This window comes from Zonotrichia leucophrys, chromosome 18, assembly GCF_028769735.1.
Source record: "Zonotrichia leucophrys gambelii isolate GWCS_2022_RI chromosome 18, RI_Zleu_2.0, whole genome shotgun sequence".
NCBI classification, from domain to species: domain Eukaryota; kingdom Metazoa; phylum Chordata; class Aves; order Passeriformes; family Passerellidae; genus Zonotrichia; species Zonotrichia leucophrys.
The window spans coordinates 2,749,003-2,763,148 of NC_088187.1; the positions used below are offsets into that span (position 1 = coordinate 2,749,003).

General features: G+C 45.3%; 2 protein-coding genes across 5 annotated transcripts in view; one reads left to right on the forward strand and one right to left on the reverse strand.

Annotated features, from left to right (window-relative positions):
* The window catches only part of RECQL5 (RecQ like helicase 5), a 38,329-nt gene that overhangs the window by 11,837 nt on the left and 12,346 nt on the right, over window positions 1-14,146 (reverse strand). The window lies entirely within an intron of this gene.
* SMIM5 (small integral membrane protein 5) lies at window positions 496-13,087 on the forward strand. The gene is made up of 4 exons (XM_064728711.1): window positions 496-935; window positions 7,185-7,325; window positions 9,028-9,181; window positions 10,586-13,087. The coding sequence occupies exons 3-4, from the start codon at window positions 9,055-9,057 to the stop codon at window positions 10,693-10,695; spliced, it is 237 nt and encodes a 78-aa protein (XP_064584781.1). The 5' UTR covers window positions 496-935; window positions 7,185-7,325; window positions 9,028-9,054; the 3' UTR covers window positions 10,696-13,087.

Below are 14,146 nucleotides of genomic sequence, written 5' to 3' on the forward strand. Positions count from 1 at the left end.
GGGTACAGAGCCTCATCAGCAATACTCCCTGAATTAAACAACTCAGCAAGTCTTGGAATAATGTGAAGTGAAAGGGTTAAAAAAGATAAAAATCACATGAGGGCAAATTAGTTATGCAGTTGTCAAGCGAAAGCCATTTAATGAGCTTTATCAAATAGAAGAGCAAGTCATGAGGCTTGATGAGAACTTCTAATTTTGCACCTGTCTGAAGGACTGTGTCCTTTCATCATCACCCGAGCTTCACCCTCTGAGACAAGACAGTGCCAGTCAGCTGTCCCCAGAACACAAGAAGCGAAAAGCTCAGCACCAAGAGAGTAAATGCCTTGGCCAAGGGCACGGAGGGAATTCACCATCCCGGCATCAAATTCACTGCCCCAGCAATGTCCCCGCTGCCCTGCTCGCGGCAGGTCCCTCACAGAGCTGCTCTGTCCTTGTGAGCACTCGCTCTGCCCTTTCAATGAGCACAGGAGAAAAGCTCCTTGTCCTGGAGCCGCAAGGAAACCGGGCAGCACAAAGAAAAGTTACTCGCTTTAACATCGCCCCAAACTATCGCAGCCAGGGAATCCGTTCAAGTCTCACGGCAGAAAAAGGCGTCATTAAAAGGTAAAGAAGAAACTCCTCTCTCGGAGGAGATGCACAGAGGAAGCCGGCAACAAGTGTCGGCCCTCGGGCGCCCCGGGGAGCTGGCACCGGCTCTGGCGCTGCCTCCTCTCCCTCCCTCTTTGGCACACATGTAACACGAAACTTCGCATCTCCACGACAACCAGCAACAAAAAAAAAAAAAAAAGAAAGAAAGGCAGAGACAACAGCTGGCTGTCAGCAGCGGAGCAGAGAGGAGCCGAGCGAGCAGCGAGCCGCAGGATGAGGGGAGAGATGACGTGAAAAGTTTAAGAAGACGAAAGAATAACAAGAGGAGAAGCAGAGCTGGCGGTCGGGTAAGGCTGAGCTGTCGCTGCTGTTCGGTGAAGCGCGGAGGGGCTGGAGCCGGGGGAGCTGCCCCGGCTCGGTCAGCCATGGAGCACAGCTTGGGAGGCGGAATTTGCTTGCCAGGGACACCGAGCAGCGAAGGTGGCAGGAGAAAAGCTTTTAATGGGATTGCGGAGAGCTGCGCCGCAGCCGCCCTCTAACAAAAGGAGCTCCGAGCCCGACTCCGCAACTCCTCTGCCGTGACAAAGGCAGGCTGCTCGGCTTTCTGTGCTCGTACAGAACCAATGTCCCGATAAACTGGTGACCTGATCCAGGGATAGTCGGTGTGGACAAGGCAGCTGGGTCCGAGCTGTGCGTGCCTTAGCGGGGAGCACAGCCACGGCTTTTCCCGCAGCTCCTCCCAGCTGCAGCCAAGTTTTATCCCCCAAATCCTGATGCAGAGAGCTTAGAAAACAAACCCCGGTCGGGGAACTAGCACGCTGTGCAAGTTAAGCATCTGTGTCCAATAGAAATAAACGGAAAGATTTTACAGAGCTGCTAATGAGAACATTTAAAAAAGAAGAAGAATTCAGCCAGTGTATCAGGCACAGATGCTGGTTTAGTGCTCAAAGCAGCAGGAGAAGCGCTGCTCTGAGGGGCACGTTCATGCACATACACAGCTCAGGGCTTACAGAAACCACACCGTCAAGTTTGAATGTAGTGAGAAGGGAAGGAAGAGTAAAAAGATCACCTAAATACATTAAATTTTACAACATAGAATCATTTAGGTTGAAAAAGACATTTTAGGCCATTGTGTCCAAGCTTTGGTTTTACAGAGGTGTCCCACCTGCGCTCCCATCTCCGTTTTGCTGTTGGGTATGGGAAGAGGGACTGGTAATGGAGACTGGCCTTATAAATCCCAATTTTCTGCTATCTGAAGCTGACTTCTCTGTTTGGAAGCTGCTGCAGCTCCCAGCGCTGAGCTGGGACCCCTCAGCCTCTGCCAGGAGGTGCAGGGGCAGTCAGCTGTTTACAAACTGGAGCAGAAAGCCAATTCTCACACAAAAAGGTCTTCCCAATCCTACACATGCCTGTAGGGAGGAATGTTAAGGATCAGGTATTTCCACTTCTCTCCATTTCCATTAACGAGGAATGGAGGGCAGGTCTTTCTGACCCAGTGTTGTACAAACATGGAATTGGAACTGCCTGAGTGAGGAGAGGTAGCAGCTCTGACCCACAGCCTCCAGGCTGGCCCTAAGGCTCAAGGGGATGGAGGGAAGTTTCCACCCTGCTAATGGAGAGTCTCTGTAGGTTGCTTGTTGCAGTTAAGAGAGGTTCTTAAATAAAGCATGTGAAAAAACAAAGTTTAGCGAAACAACAAAGAAAAAAAATAAGGAGGGAGGAGTGAGGGGAGAAGGGCAGGGGAGGGAAGGAGGTGGAGAAACATGCCAAGAAAATCTTAATGGGTTTGGCTGGGGGCTTGTCCAGCTGCAGCCATGCTGTTGATGTGTGGGGGGAGAGGCACAGCAATGTGAAACACATGTCTGGATAAAACCAGCAGGACATGGCTTGTGTTACAGCTGTCACAGCGCACGGGCCTCAGCCTGACTGCAACCAACAGCGGGTGTGGGATGAAGGCACAAAATAATCCCAGTTTGACAGAGTGGAGACAAGCCCTGAGCACAGAGCCTGCCGTGGGACTGCGAGGGGCTGGGAGCAGCACCCACCCCCAGCTCCATGCAGGCTCTGCCCATGCAGCCACAGCTCATGAGCCTCCGAACAATTCCTCCTGAGGCAGCAGCTTTTGATTTTTGAGCTCCTACACCCCAGTGGCACCTTTACTAGGATTAGTCCAGGATATTTCAAAAAGCTCAAAAATGCATGTAATTTAGGAGACTTGTAGATGTGAGATCAAGGACAGGGCACAGAGGTGGCTGTTACAAGGTGGAGGAGTTTCCAGCACTCTCAGGGCCTCCAGATGCTGGAACTCAAGCACCAACTACTGATAGTAGATCCCACTATGTTTGTGAAGTCACTAAAAGGCTTTCACAGGCACACAGCTACCTCTCAGCCAGCTTCCTGGGAAATGGATATTTTGCTAATATTAGAATAGACTTTCAGGCTAGATTCAAGCATCACCAACCCTAAAAAAAGTTCTCTTGTAGAAGAGCTACAGGTTTATTTTTAAAATTGACCTTTTCCTTTCATTGGATGGCTCAGTGTTTTGTTTTCCCCACTTAAAAATTTTCTAGTAGTGAGGAATTATCTCATGAGGTTTTGTGGATGTGTTTGTGGGATGGACTGGAGAAAACCAGGGTGATAGCAAAGGTGTAAAGACTCCCAGCTCAGCATCCCAGTGGGCACCTCTGCTACTGAAACTGGGAATTCAGTGCCTTTTAACATTAATCTAATATTAGGTTGTAGGGAAGAGAAGGCACATTTACAGTGCTGCCTCAAAACCCATCTCCAAATAGTGGGTGGTGGAGATGACAGGGTATTCCAGCCAAAGGGTGACCCAGGCAGGGCAGCTTTAAAATCTCAGGAATGTGTGGCCTTCTGCTCCAAACCAACTGACAAAGTCCCAGCTTTTCTCCCATGGCATTGAGCTACAATTTACCAGTTTGGGTGTGTGCTGTTCAAGGGCTGAATTCTCTTGATACTGGAAACTATTTTCATCTGTTTGGGAATGAATTATAGGTCTGTCTGGCTCTGTGCACTCCTGTTTTAAGAAAAAATGGGTTTGTCTGAATTATAGTTAAGATTCACATGGCTGGTCAAGTACAGTCATGGCAGCAAACACTGCATTAACAATGATGAGAGACTGATAATGCAACTGCTTTTCTATGGTCCTTTTCATCTCAGCAGTACACTAAAAGCTTAGAACAATAAACAATCATGCAGGAATTATGACATGTTACACCAAAATGCATCCACTGTAGGCACACCTAGAAACCCAGCATTGTTTGAGAACAGGAAGCACTGCAGACCTTATCCATATAAAATCAGGACATTTCAGGGACCAAGAACAAAGCTGGTGCATTTGAAACTGGCCAAGCCTTCATTTTCTTTAAGAAGTGGCCAAGTACAGTCAGAGCTTATTTTAGAGTTTCAGACCAGAATAAAAAGCATCCCCTCCCCTTTGGCTGCTCAGCACCCTCCTTCCCTGAGGTTGGGCTTGCCTTGTAAGATTTCCAACCAGATAAGCCTCCACAATCCATACAGGCTTCCCATCCCTGTACAGCTCCAATTTCAACCAATTTATTGGACTAGTCTGAGTAAGAACAACACAACATTTGCTTCTTCAAAGCCCCAGTCTTAAGGAAAAGCCAAGGTTGCAATGAGAATGTTGCCCTGGCATTCCACTTGATGGGAACATCAGGAAGGTTCTGCTTGGTAAGGTCTCTGGAGCCATCCTGCTGTGGGAGGAGAGCCAACTCACCATCACTGGGACCTGCTGCACTGGGACTAGAGGCATTGGCAGCTTCTTGTTCCCCCTATAATTCCCCCTTCCAAAGCTTTATCTCCACTTGTAGCTTACTAAAGCAATAAACCCATGCAAGCACAGAGAAACCAATGGATCAGGATTATGGCAAGAACAATATGAGAAGCATGGCTGGAGTGGAAAGCACACTTTCATCCACATCCATCCTCAACAGGCTCAGTGAACAAAGTGTTCAAAGTACTGAGCAAAACAATGGCCAGTTCAGTTTGTAACTGCAGCAAAACCAGGGACTTGCTGCCTTTCTATCTAAAGATTTCCCAGCATGCTGGAAACTTGGACACACAACAATTGACAAACAGAGCTCTGATGTGGTTCCATGTTCTGCTGTCTTGCAGAGATGAAGTCACCCAGCAGTGGGACGTGATGACTTACCCAAAGTCACAACCAGGGAGCATCACTGGCAGGCCAGGGACACTGCCTGTATTTACTAACTTCCAGTCCTGGGGCTAAACCACAAACTTAAATTTGTGCTTTTTGCACTAAAAAAGGCTGCTCAAATAGCCCCAGGGTTATGTGTAAACAAGTGTCTCATTCTCAGCAGCAAATTTCAGCTCACCCACTCCCTACAGTTCACCTGTGGATGCAGCTGTGTCCACACACAGATCAACACACACCAAAAACCCCAAATGTACAGCAAAAATGCAAAACCAAAATGTACAGCAATTCCAAAAGACTCACAGCAGCCTCACCAGCTTCAGGCAGACACAGGGATGGGGGACCTCACTGTACATGGTCATCTCAAAGCTTTTTTCTTGGAAAAAGAAGCCTCCATATGCAGCCAGTTCACATAGAAAGGAACCTTGATGGAGGCTTTTCTCTTGAATGTCTAGATTGAGGCTTTTTAATGGCTTTATTCTCCAAGGGACTGAGCAGGCAACTTCTTTGAGTGCTTCAGCATGGCATGAGTCCATTAAAACAACTCAGAAAGATAATTTCAGTGCTATTATGGCAATTTTCACAGCTTTCTTCAGTGGGCACAGCAAGATGAATCTGCATTAGTGCTTTCTGGGAATGTAAACCTATGTAAGTCCTAAACACAGGACATGCACTTGGGGTTTCCAGGGTCATGTAATCCTTGCAGCTGAGCAGCACACCTGCAGCTGTTTGCCATTCCCCTGCATCATTTCTGTGCTCTGTCCTTTCAACCAAGGCTAATAACTCATGGCACATGGCAGAAGGGGCCTTTTTTTTTTTTCATCCAAACCAAATAAACCCAAATTAAATGATTTGTTTTATTCCCTCCCCCTGCTGGGCCTTGCAACATGAGAGGAGGGCAGAAAGGTTTGATGATCTAGTTCCACTGGCATCACTGATTGGATGAGTTATTTCTTAAGTCAAAACCATGAAGCTGCCACCCCATCCCAGCAGGATGTCACAAACTGCCTGTGACAAGACCTTGTATTACTTTCTTTTCTGTGTGGGATTCTTATCTTGCCTCTCATCATCTGATTTTCACTTCATGTGAGCTCCAACTACAGCTGTGGAGCAGAATTTCCTGACATCAGTCTGACAGAGTGTTATGAAGGCCACATTGCAGTGTGGACATTCAGGACTTTTTCCATGACATGGATGAGTTACATCAGCTCTGCTGCCCTACAGCCAAGTCTCCTCTGCTCTGGAGGGTTCCCATCCTCAGTGGGTGAAGTTTTGAGGAAGGACAGTGATGAGCAAGAAGAAATTCTCAATTGAGGCAAACACTGGCAGACAATTATATTTTCTTCAAACTCATGAGAATCTCTGAGGTTCTAACTTGAGTGGCTTTTCCAAACAGCAATCCAGGCCTAGAAAGTAAACTGTCAGTTAAGGCCCACAACCTTAAGTTTCAAACCTCTTAAGACTTCCCTGTTTTAATAATAATCATCAGAGTTACTGCTTCAACTGAATATCCTGCACCACCTGGCCTTTACTACTGTTGGTGACTGGAAGCTTATTTGAACACAATATAATAAAACAAAAGGAATTAATTCTCACAGCTCCACTCTGTTATTGTAATGTCATCACCTTTGTGTTGTAAATGAGGCAGATGTATAAGACAGCTGGTTTAAATCACACTATCCTCACCCTTGTGCTAATCTCAAGGGTAAAATCTTGGTTCCACTGAAATCAATTGGGAAAAGGTCCCATCAAAACTAGTCCTGAAGAAAGACTTTACATCACAAGTAGAATGGAACATACAAAAGTCCATTAATGTAACTGTCTTTCTTGGAGGAGTTTTACTTTTTTCCTTTAAGAATTATTTTATTCTTCACCCTTTTACCTTGCTGCAGAAGCAGAAATCCCAAAGCAGAGAGTCCTTGAAGCAGCAGAAAATGCAATCAGAAAAACATTTGCTTCCTCATGAGTAGGTTGGAGACTGCACCACCACCATCAAACTCTGTCCCTGATGTAATTCAGACCAAGGTAAACAAGCAACATTCCTTGCAAGTTTTAGAATAAAAACTCCTCCACTCAGCTCCAGATCAGGTACCATGGGCAGAGTGGAATGTCCATTACAGAGACAGGCTTCATTATTTTTGACTAAGCACTCTGCTAATCCACATGCAGTTCTACAATCAGCAGAACTCAGTAATTTTACCCTGTATAACCAAATTTCAAAGCCTGGCTCTTATACCTGTTGCTTCTGGTGCAACCCAAAGCATGGCATGGAAGTTCACAGCAAATTCATTATGAGGAGAGCTTCTGGACAGGCAGAAGCACCTCCAAAGGGAACAAACATTTTCACAATGTTAAAGCCAGAAATTTTATTTTTTGATTTTTTTTTTTTTTTAAATTCTAGAGCCAAGAACAGAAAGCACAAATCATTTCACCTCTGCCTCATCCACCATGTCTTAGAATGGAATCAAAATTGAAAACCTGTTGACACGGAATCCTGCAGCACTAAGGATAAAGCAGCCATTTCTGGAGAAGCTCACTTGGGGTATGCAATCATCTGGAAAGAAGTATTTAACCCTAGTCCCAAAAAGTGACCTTTTCAGGTCAAAAGCCCACAGCTCTGCCTCCTTCCTGAATTGTAGTGATCTTTCTGTAGATGAGGATTTTCCATCCACCCCCATTTCTAAGAAACCAGCTGGTTCCGATTTTTATTCCTTAGCTTGGATTTAAAAGAACAAAGAAAACCCTTTTTGAATTGCATAAACATACAAAACTAATTTAACTTGGCACTGTAGTACTTAAGCCCAGCATGCAAAGAAACAGCCAAGGTCTCTCTGTCCTCAGTGTGTTTAGAAAAACTGAACTCCAAGCATCCATTTGTTTGAGTAACCAAGCCAGATGTTCCATAAGGAACTAGCTGGTTTGTTCTGGAAATGTTGTCTTGGTCACTTGGCTTTGTGTTATCACCAAGATCAGGATATTAAATTGCAATGTTCAAGTCCCAAACCCCAGTGTTGCCTGTTACAACACACACAAACCAGCACATTTTGATATTATAATGAAATAAGAGTTATAACCCATTCAAGTGTTGACCCGTCTAAACACTTGTTTCAGGTGGAACTATGGATAGTTGTAAAAAATATCCAATTCCAGTTCCTGACTGAAGCAACATTTGAAGATCCATAGGTCTCATGCCAGCTAGTTTGTTGCAATGCCTCCTAAAATCTTGTTCATGGGGTAAAAGAACAGCAAATATTGGTGACAAAACTGAGGCATTTAACTTTAACTAGACTAATGATATTTTCAGTAACAAGAGCTCCTGATGATCACTCTGGGAATAAAGAAGGCCTGAGATTACTGAGCAGGGCAGGAGGGATTAGCTGCACAGGGGAGAGATCTCCCTGACACATCCAGGGGCTTTTGCTTTGCTCATCATCAGCAGTGATGGGTGGAATCCACTGTTCAATTCATATATTGCTCTGTGGCTTAAAATAAAAAAAACCCTAAATTTAGCTTTCTTTATAAAACTGCATTCATCTGTAAGAACTTGAAAAGCATCCAGCTCTCTCTAGTGAATGCAGACTTTAATTTTTAGTATCACATACAGTAAAACTGGTTAATAAAAGATTATTAATACTATTGTATTAATAATCTTATTTTATTAATACTATTAATAAATCTTATCTTATTAATACTATTGTATTGAGGTGTTGAGGTAAATGCCTTTTTTAAGGTATTTTGAGGTAAATCCCCCTTTTTTTGAAGGGGGGTTCTGTAGCTCAAAGTGCAAAAAGCCTTCAAGGGAGTCTACTTTGTGTTATTCAGTAACAAACAACTGAAGACTATGTACAGTGGAGTTCAGCATTCAAACTGGCTTAGAAGTGCATTTGTTTCTGGAAGGACAAGTTAGCACAACTGGAAAAAAAAGTGCTTTGATTGGGTGAGAGCCAAGGGCAGGCACTGTCCAGTCTAACTCAGTGCCTGCTGCAAGAAGTGTCCTTGTAGAAGAAACACCATTTGGACTCTGCTTAACAGTAGTTGACAAAAACACTCTTGCAGCTGGATTTTGAAATTAAAACAGTGCCAGGACACGTAGACAATTAATAGTCCTCCACCTTAGCTACTGGGAACAAGGACTGAGACCAGATAAACTTGTTTTCCTTGTGATCACTGGCTGTATAAGAAGGCTGGCAGCTCCCTAGCGTTAGTCAGTGAAAAGGTTTATTCTCTGCTTGGTTCTCCTGCAGCATAAAGCCTGGAGAGGTTGTGACAGAATGTCTTCTGAAAGCTTTCTGAAGGAAGTTCAAGCCATTGGTGAGAAGTTTCTCCTCAAGCTCCAGAAACTGCCCAAGGCTGAGCCAGTGGAGATTGTCAGCTTTTCTGTGGTTCTTCTGTTTATTGGTGAGTTTGTGGGTGGAGGCAAAGGGGTGTCAGAATTTCTCTCCTCTCCTATGGGGCAACTTGCTCCACAGGCTGTGTAGGAGGGTTGGTGGTGTTGGCTGTTGTATTCTAGCCTGTGCTCTAAGGCCCAGGTTAATTCCTAGGTAATTTTTAACATTCAGTGTGTACCTCTACATGGTTGCAGAGCATGACAGGTAACAGCATAGCTTTCCCCAAAGCTCCCTTTTTAAACATTAGTTAAATCAGCAATATTTTAACCAACCCAGAGCTGCTGTAATGTTTTGATGCATAGGAGATAGTTTATGACAAATGGTCCAAGAGCATCTCCCTGCCACAGAAGACACTTAAGAGGGGCTCTGAGTGTCATTTCTGTATTGGCTCAGTGAATTCAGATGAGTCTATTTATTCTCCTCTGGTAATAGTAAAATCCCTCCTGCTGCTCTGTGTGGGGATGGCATGGAAGGAGTAACAACTGGATCAAGAACTGTTGGGTCAAGGAGGATGAAGTTTGTTTATACAATGGGAAAATAAGCAGGAAGGAAGACAGGTCCTGCTCCTGGCCAAAAGGAAGGGTGTGTATTCAGCTGGACACTCCTCCCTGGGCTGGAATTCACAATGTCACACCTGCTGCTTTATTTGGTTCATCCCTACAGCTGGTTCCCCACAGGTCAGGTTACCTGGCAGCCCAGGTCCAGGCTTTAAAGGAACACAGGCACACACAGAGGCAGGCTCACATTCTTACATGTTCTGCAGGACGGAACATGCCATCCTTTTCTACTCCAGATAAACTAACACATCTCTGCCAACACCTGCCATCCTGGCTAGAGTAGAGGACAGTCAGTTAGCCCACTGTTCTCTGAAATGAACCCCTGCATTTGAAGTATCTTATTTTTTCAAGCTAAATACAGAAGAGTAAAGCCAACCCAGTCACGAGTCTCTATGCTTAAAGAGTGTGCTGAACTCACTCTTCAGAATTACAACTGCCAGTTTGAGCAATCAAACTCCCTCAAGTCTGGTTACGCAAAAATCCAAAGCTGGATTTTCGTCCTTTCCAGGCACATGGGCTGTGCTTAGGTACTGCATGTCAGCTCCCAAACAACAGCCCATTAAGTGGGTAAAGAAACCCTCACATGGTTTGGAATGTAGCTCTTAAGGTCTTGAAATGCCTGGTAATGATTGTCCAGATTAAATGGAAAACCAATACAAAGGAACAGGAACTTAGGAGGAGGAAGATGGGGATATAGGGCAAAAAAAGAATTCTCAAGAAACCAGGTTTTGCTCATTTTGCTGCTCACCAAACAACCTGGAGGAGACATAGGGTTACTCTGCAGTAGGAGGAGGAGACATAGGGTTACTCTGATTGTTCCTGTGCTGTGAAGCAATGGCATTTGTTTCTCTCTGCAGTTACTGTGCTGGTGCTCACAATCATTGCCTGCAGTTGCTGCTGCTGTGGCTGCGATGGACGCCCTGAGCCCCGACGCAAGAGCCAAGTCAGCCCAGCTGCCCATTCCTGAAGGGACACAGCCTGCTATGCAGGACACACATGGACATCAGCATCAGTGCTATGGGAATGGCTTTCCACACTAGCCCACTGAAAATGGCAATAACAAGATTAATGAACACGACTCAAAGGACCAGAAATCACAGCATGGAGTTCCTTCTCTCTGTGATAGCCACTACTGTGACAAGGAAGGTAAAGCTCCTTTACCATCACTGTGTCCCTCTTCTGGGCTGGGATGGGGTGGGAGGACATGGACACAGATTGCTGAGAAGAGAGAGAGCTTTCCCAAAGCCAGCCCTGCAGCTGGGCCAGCTGAGGATCCCCCCATGGACACGGAGCCATGGAGCAAAGCAGAGGCCACGCACAGAGCCACACACGGGGCACTGCCTGCTCTCCTCACCACAAGGATGGTACTGGGCATTAGCAAAACCCACTGGCACCACTGGGAGGTCCAATTGCTCAGGTCATCGTGGATCAAGGCCAAACTTGCTCCAGGAGACATGTTTAGCTGAGATATCTGCTGGAAAGAACAAATGGTGGACCCTCTCATCCAGATGTGCCAGCTGGGGCTCTGAGTACAGCTGGTGTCATTTCATTGGTGATGTGATGATGGGAAATTGCCAAAGAAGAAAACAGATCATGTGGAATACTCTTTGTAAATAGAAAGATGATGGCAAAAGGGAAAAACTCACCAATCCTATGGCTTATTTTGATCATTCTCTGTTCAACATGCTCCCTCTCCACCCCTGTGGTTCCTACTCTTCTGCCTATTGCAGATGAATGGCTCTTGCAGAGCATGGGAGCTCCAGGAGATGAACAAATCCCAGCCCTTACTTGAGGGATCTCTGTGCCTGACTCTCTGCACTGTGTGCAGTTTATTTTAGTAGCCATGAACATGATGCCAAGGGTGTGTTTATGAGCAAGCACAGAGGCATTTCAGAGGAGTGACACATGATGGGAGCCATCACTTCAGGGTATGTGCACAGCAGCTGACAGCGGGCACTGTGACAGAGCAGAGCCCAGAATGGGCTGCTGGGCTGGAGTTAACAAGTGCAAATAAATCCCTCTTCCATGCTGCAGCCTCTGTGCATGTCTGGTTTGCACTCCGGTGAACTTCCGAAAGGGATTTACCGACACAGGGCTGAGGCCACCGCTGCCACAACTGGCACAGCACAGCAAGGCCACAATTCTGCACTAAACTCTGAACCACTGGTGTCTCAGCACCAAATGGGAGACCAGCCATCTTTGTGAGAAGGTAGAAACAATTACATGAATATAGAGATGTCATCTTTTTTGCCTCTGTATCCCAACTAAGGGTATGTACCAAAGCCAACGTCTAGCTAGGGAGAACAGAATCATCAAGGTTTTAACAGTGGGCTTTAAAATATTCTTTACACTTCAGGAGTTACAGAAAAATAAAGAAGTCACTGTATAGAAATGTATTTTCTCTGTTGCCTGCACCCATATTAGTAAAAGGCACATTACTTCAGCTTCTTATGTATTTAATGCACTTTATTTTTTGCCAACAAACCGGATCTAGGTATTTGGTATTTTTGTATTGCTGCACATTGGAATATATCTGCAGCCAGAGACATAGTCTAAGAGTTATAAGAAAAATAAAATTCCTAAAACTACCAGTGTTACTTTTAAATTAATAAAAAGAAAAACTCTCCAGTTGAAAATGAGGATGTTCTTTAGAAATAAATATCTGAGACTCAGCATGACAACCGCCCAGAGCAGACTGAACTAACATGAGTTACTGCATGCACAGTTACACTGAGACAACAAAGTGTAAAAAAAAAAAGAAAAAAAATTATTAGGCTGTCCCAAAGCTTTCACTGCCAACCAACATGTTAGGGGGAAACAATCTCAAGCATGGCATCAATTTAAACATTCAGAGGTGCATCACACCAACCTCCTGTCACATAAGTGTTTGCTCATTTCACTCACAAATGAGTGGCAAAGTGACATCGGGAGCCTCAGAATCTCTTTTGCAGAAACAGACTCAACAGATGTTTTTGTATCTAGATTAAGTCACGAGACCCAGGGAAGAACAGAGCTCACTTTCTTTCCAGGCTTGTGCTAGACAGTGCCAGCTGCAGACATGAACAGCATCCCATTGAGGGCTGTTGCAGCAGCACAGAGCCAGCCTGTGCAAAGACAGAGGGAAGCTTGGCAGGCTGGACACACACCAAGGGCTGACAGGTTGCTGTCACTGGGAACAAGCTGCCAGGCCTTATCTCAACAGGAAAAGCCACAAATGCATGTTTCCCAGTGGTGGTACAAGTTAAACCACTGACAGATACCAGGCAGAGGAACAAGAGAAATGGCTCCTGTCTTATCTCAGCCACTGCAAGTTCCTGAATTAGAAACAGAATAAACACAGCAGTGTTAAAAAAAAAAGGGAAGGAAAGAAAAACAGGCAATCCTCTAAAGCATTCAGGTGGCTTTCTGGAGCAGAGGACCAGCTACCATGTAGAGGGGGTCAGTTTCTACACACTTGTTTGGACCTCACAGGCCTGATGTTCTGATGTTCTATTTTGTCCCACTGCACTCAGCTGGACTATTCCTACAGCTGGACTCAGACATGCCATGCTTGATCTGCTGCTTTCTTGCATGCATTCAGGGTAGCCTGAAAGATGCCAGCAAGTGCCCAGCTTCCTGCAGCTCTTCAGCTTCTGCTGACTACAAACCTGCTGGTCCCTGGGTCCCTGCTCAGCACTCACACAAACTTTTGTGTTTGAGCTTCAATCAGTACTGAAATACAGACACCTACAGGGAGCAGCAGTGAGGATGGATCCTCTTGTTTCAACCTGCAGAGGGAAATTCAGAAAAGCACAAAATAAGGCAAGGCTGCTTCTAACACAGCAACTGCCATTCATATTGTGAAAGCCTAGGAGGAACTGCATGGGAATACATTACTTCAGTTGTGAAGATAAAAAGTGTTGAAATTGTTTCTTTCCCTGAGGAACCTCAAAGAGCCAGCAAGGCCAACCCCTCCAGCAGAAGTGGTTGAAGTTCTACTAATGACTTAATGGAATGGCTTCTGTTCTGTAACATTATCCCTCTGGTTTGCTTGGCTTATGAAAAATAAGTTTCCTTTTACACAGGCAGCGTAAAAGTAAGTTTCCTTATTTTTCACAGGCTTGTGAAAAATAAGTTTCCTTTTACATACAGGCAGTGTCACACGCCACACTCCTCCTTCTGCCCTCCCTTCTCTCTCCAGCACCATCCCTCTGTCCTTCTCCAGTCAGGAAAGTGATAGAGAGTTTTATTGCAGCTCACATCAGTGCAATGCTCTAGAATGGGTTTATTCACCTGAACTGTCACAGTGAATTTTGGACTGCAGGGCAATCCTGTTCAGTCTCACTCCAGTCTCCTGCTGGAGCTTGCAACACAGATCCAGTTGGGATCCAGGAAACACAGCTCTCTTCTCTCCACCACATCCTGCAGCCTGCCCCAGA

Coding starts and splice junctions, on each gene's coding strand:
- SMIM5 (XM_064728711.1), top strand. CDS start 9,055: ATGTCTTCTGAAAGCTTTCTGAAGGAAGTTCAAGCCATTGGTGAGAAG. Junction 9,182..10,585: donor TGTGGTTCTTCTGTTTATTG/GTGAGTTTGTGG, acceptor TTCTCTCTGCAG/TTACTGTGCTGGTGCTCACA.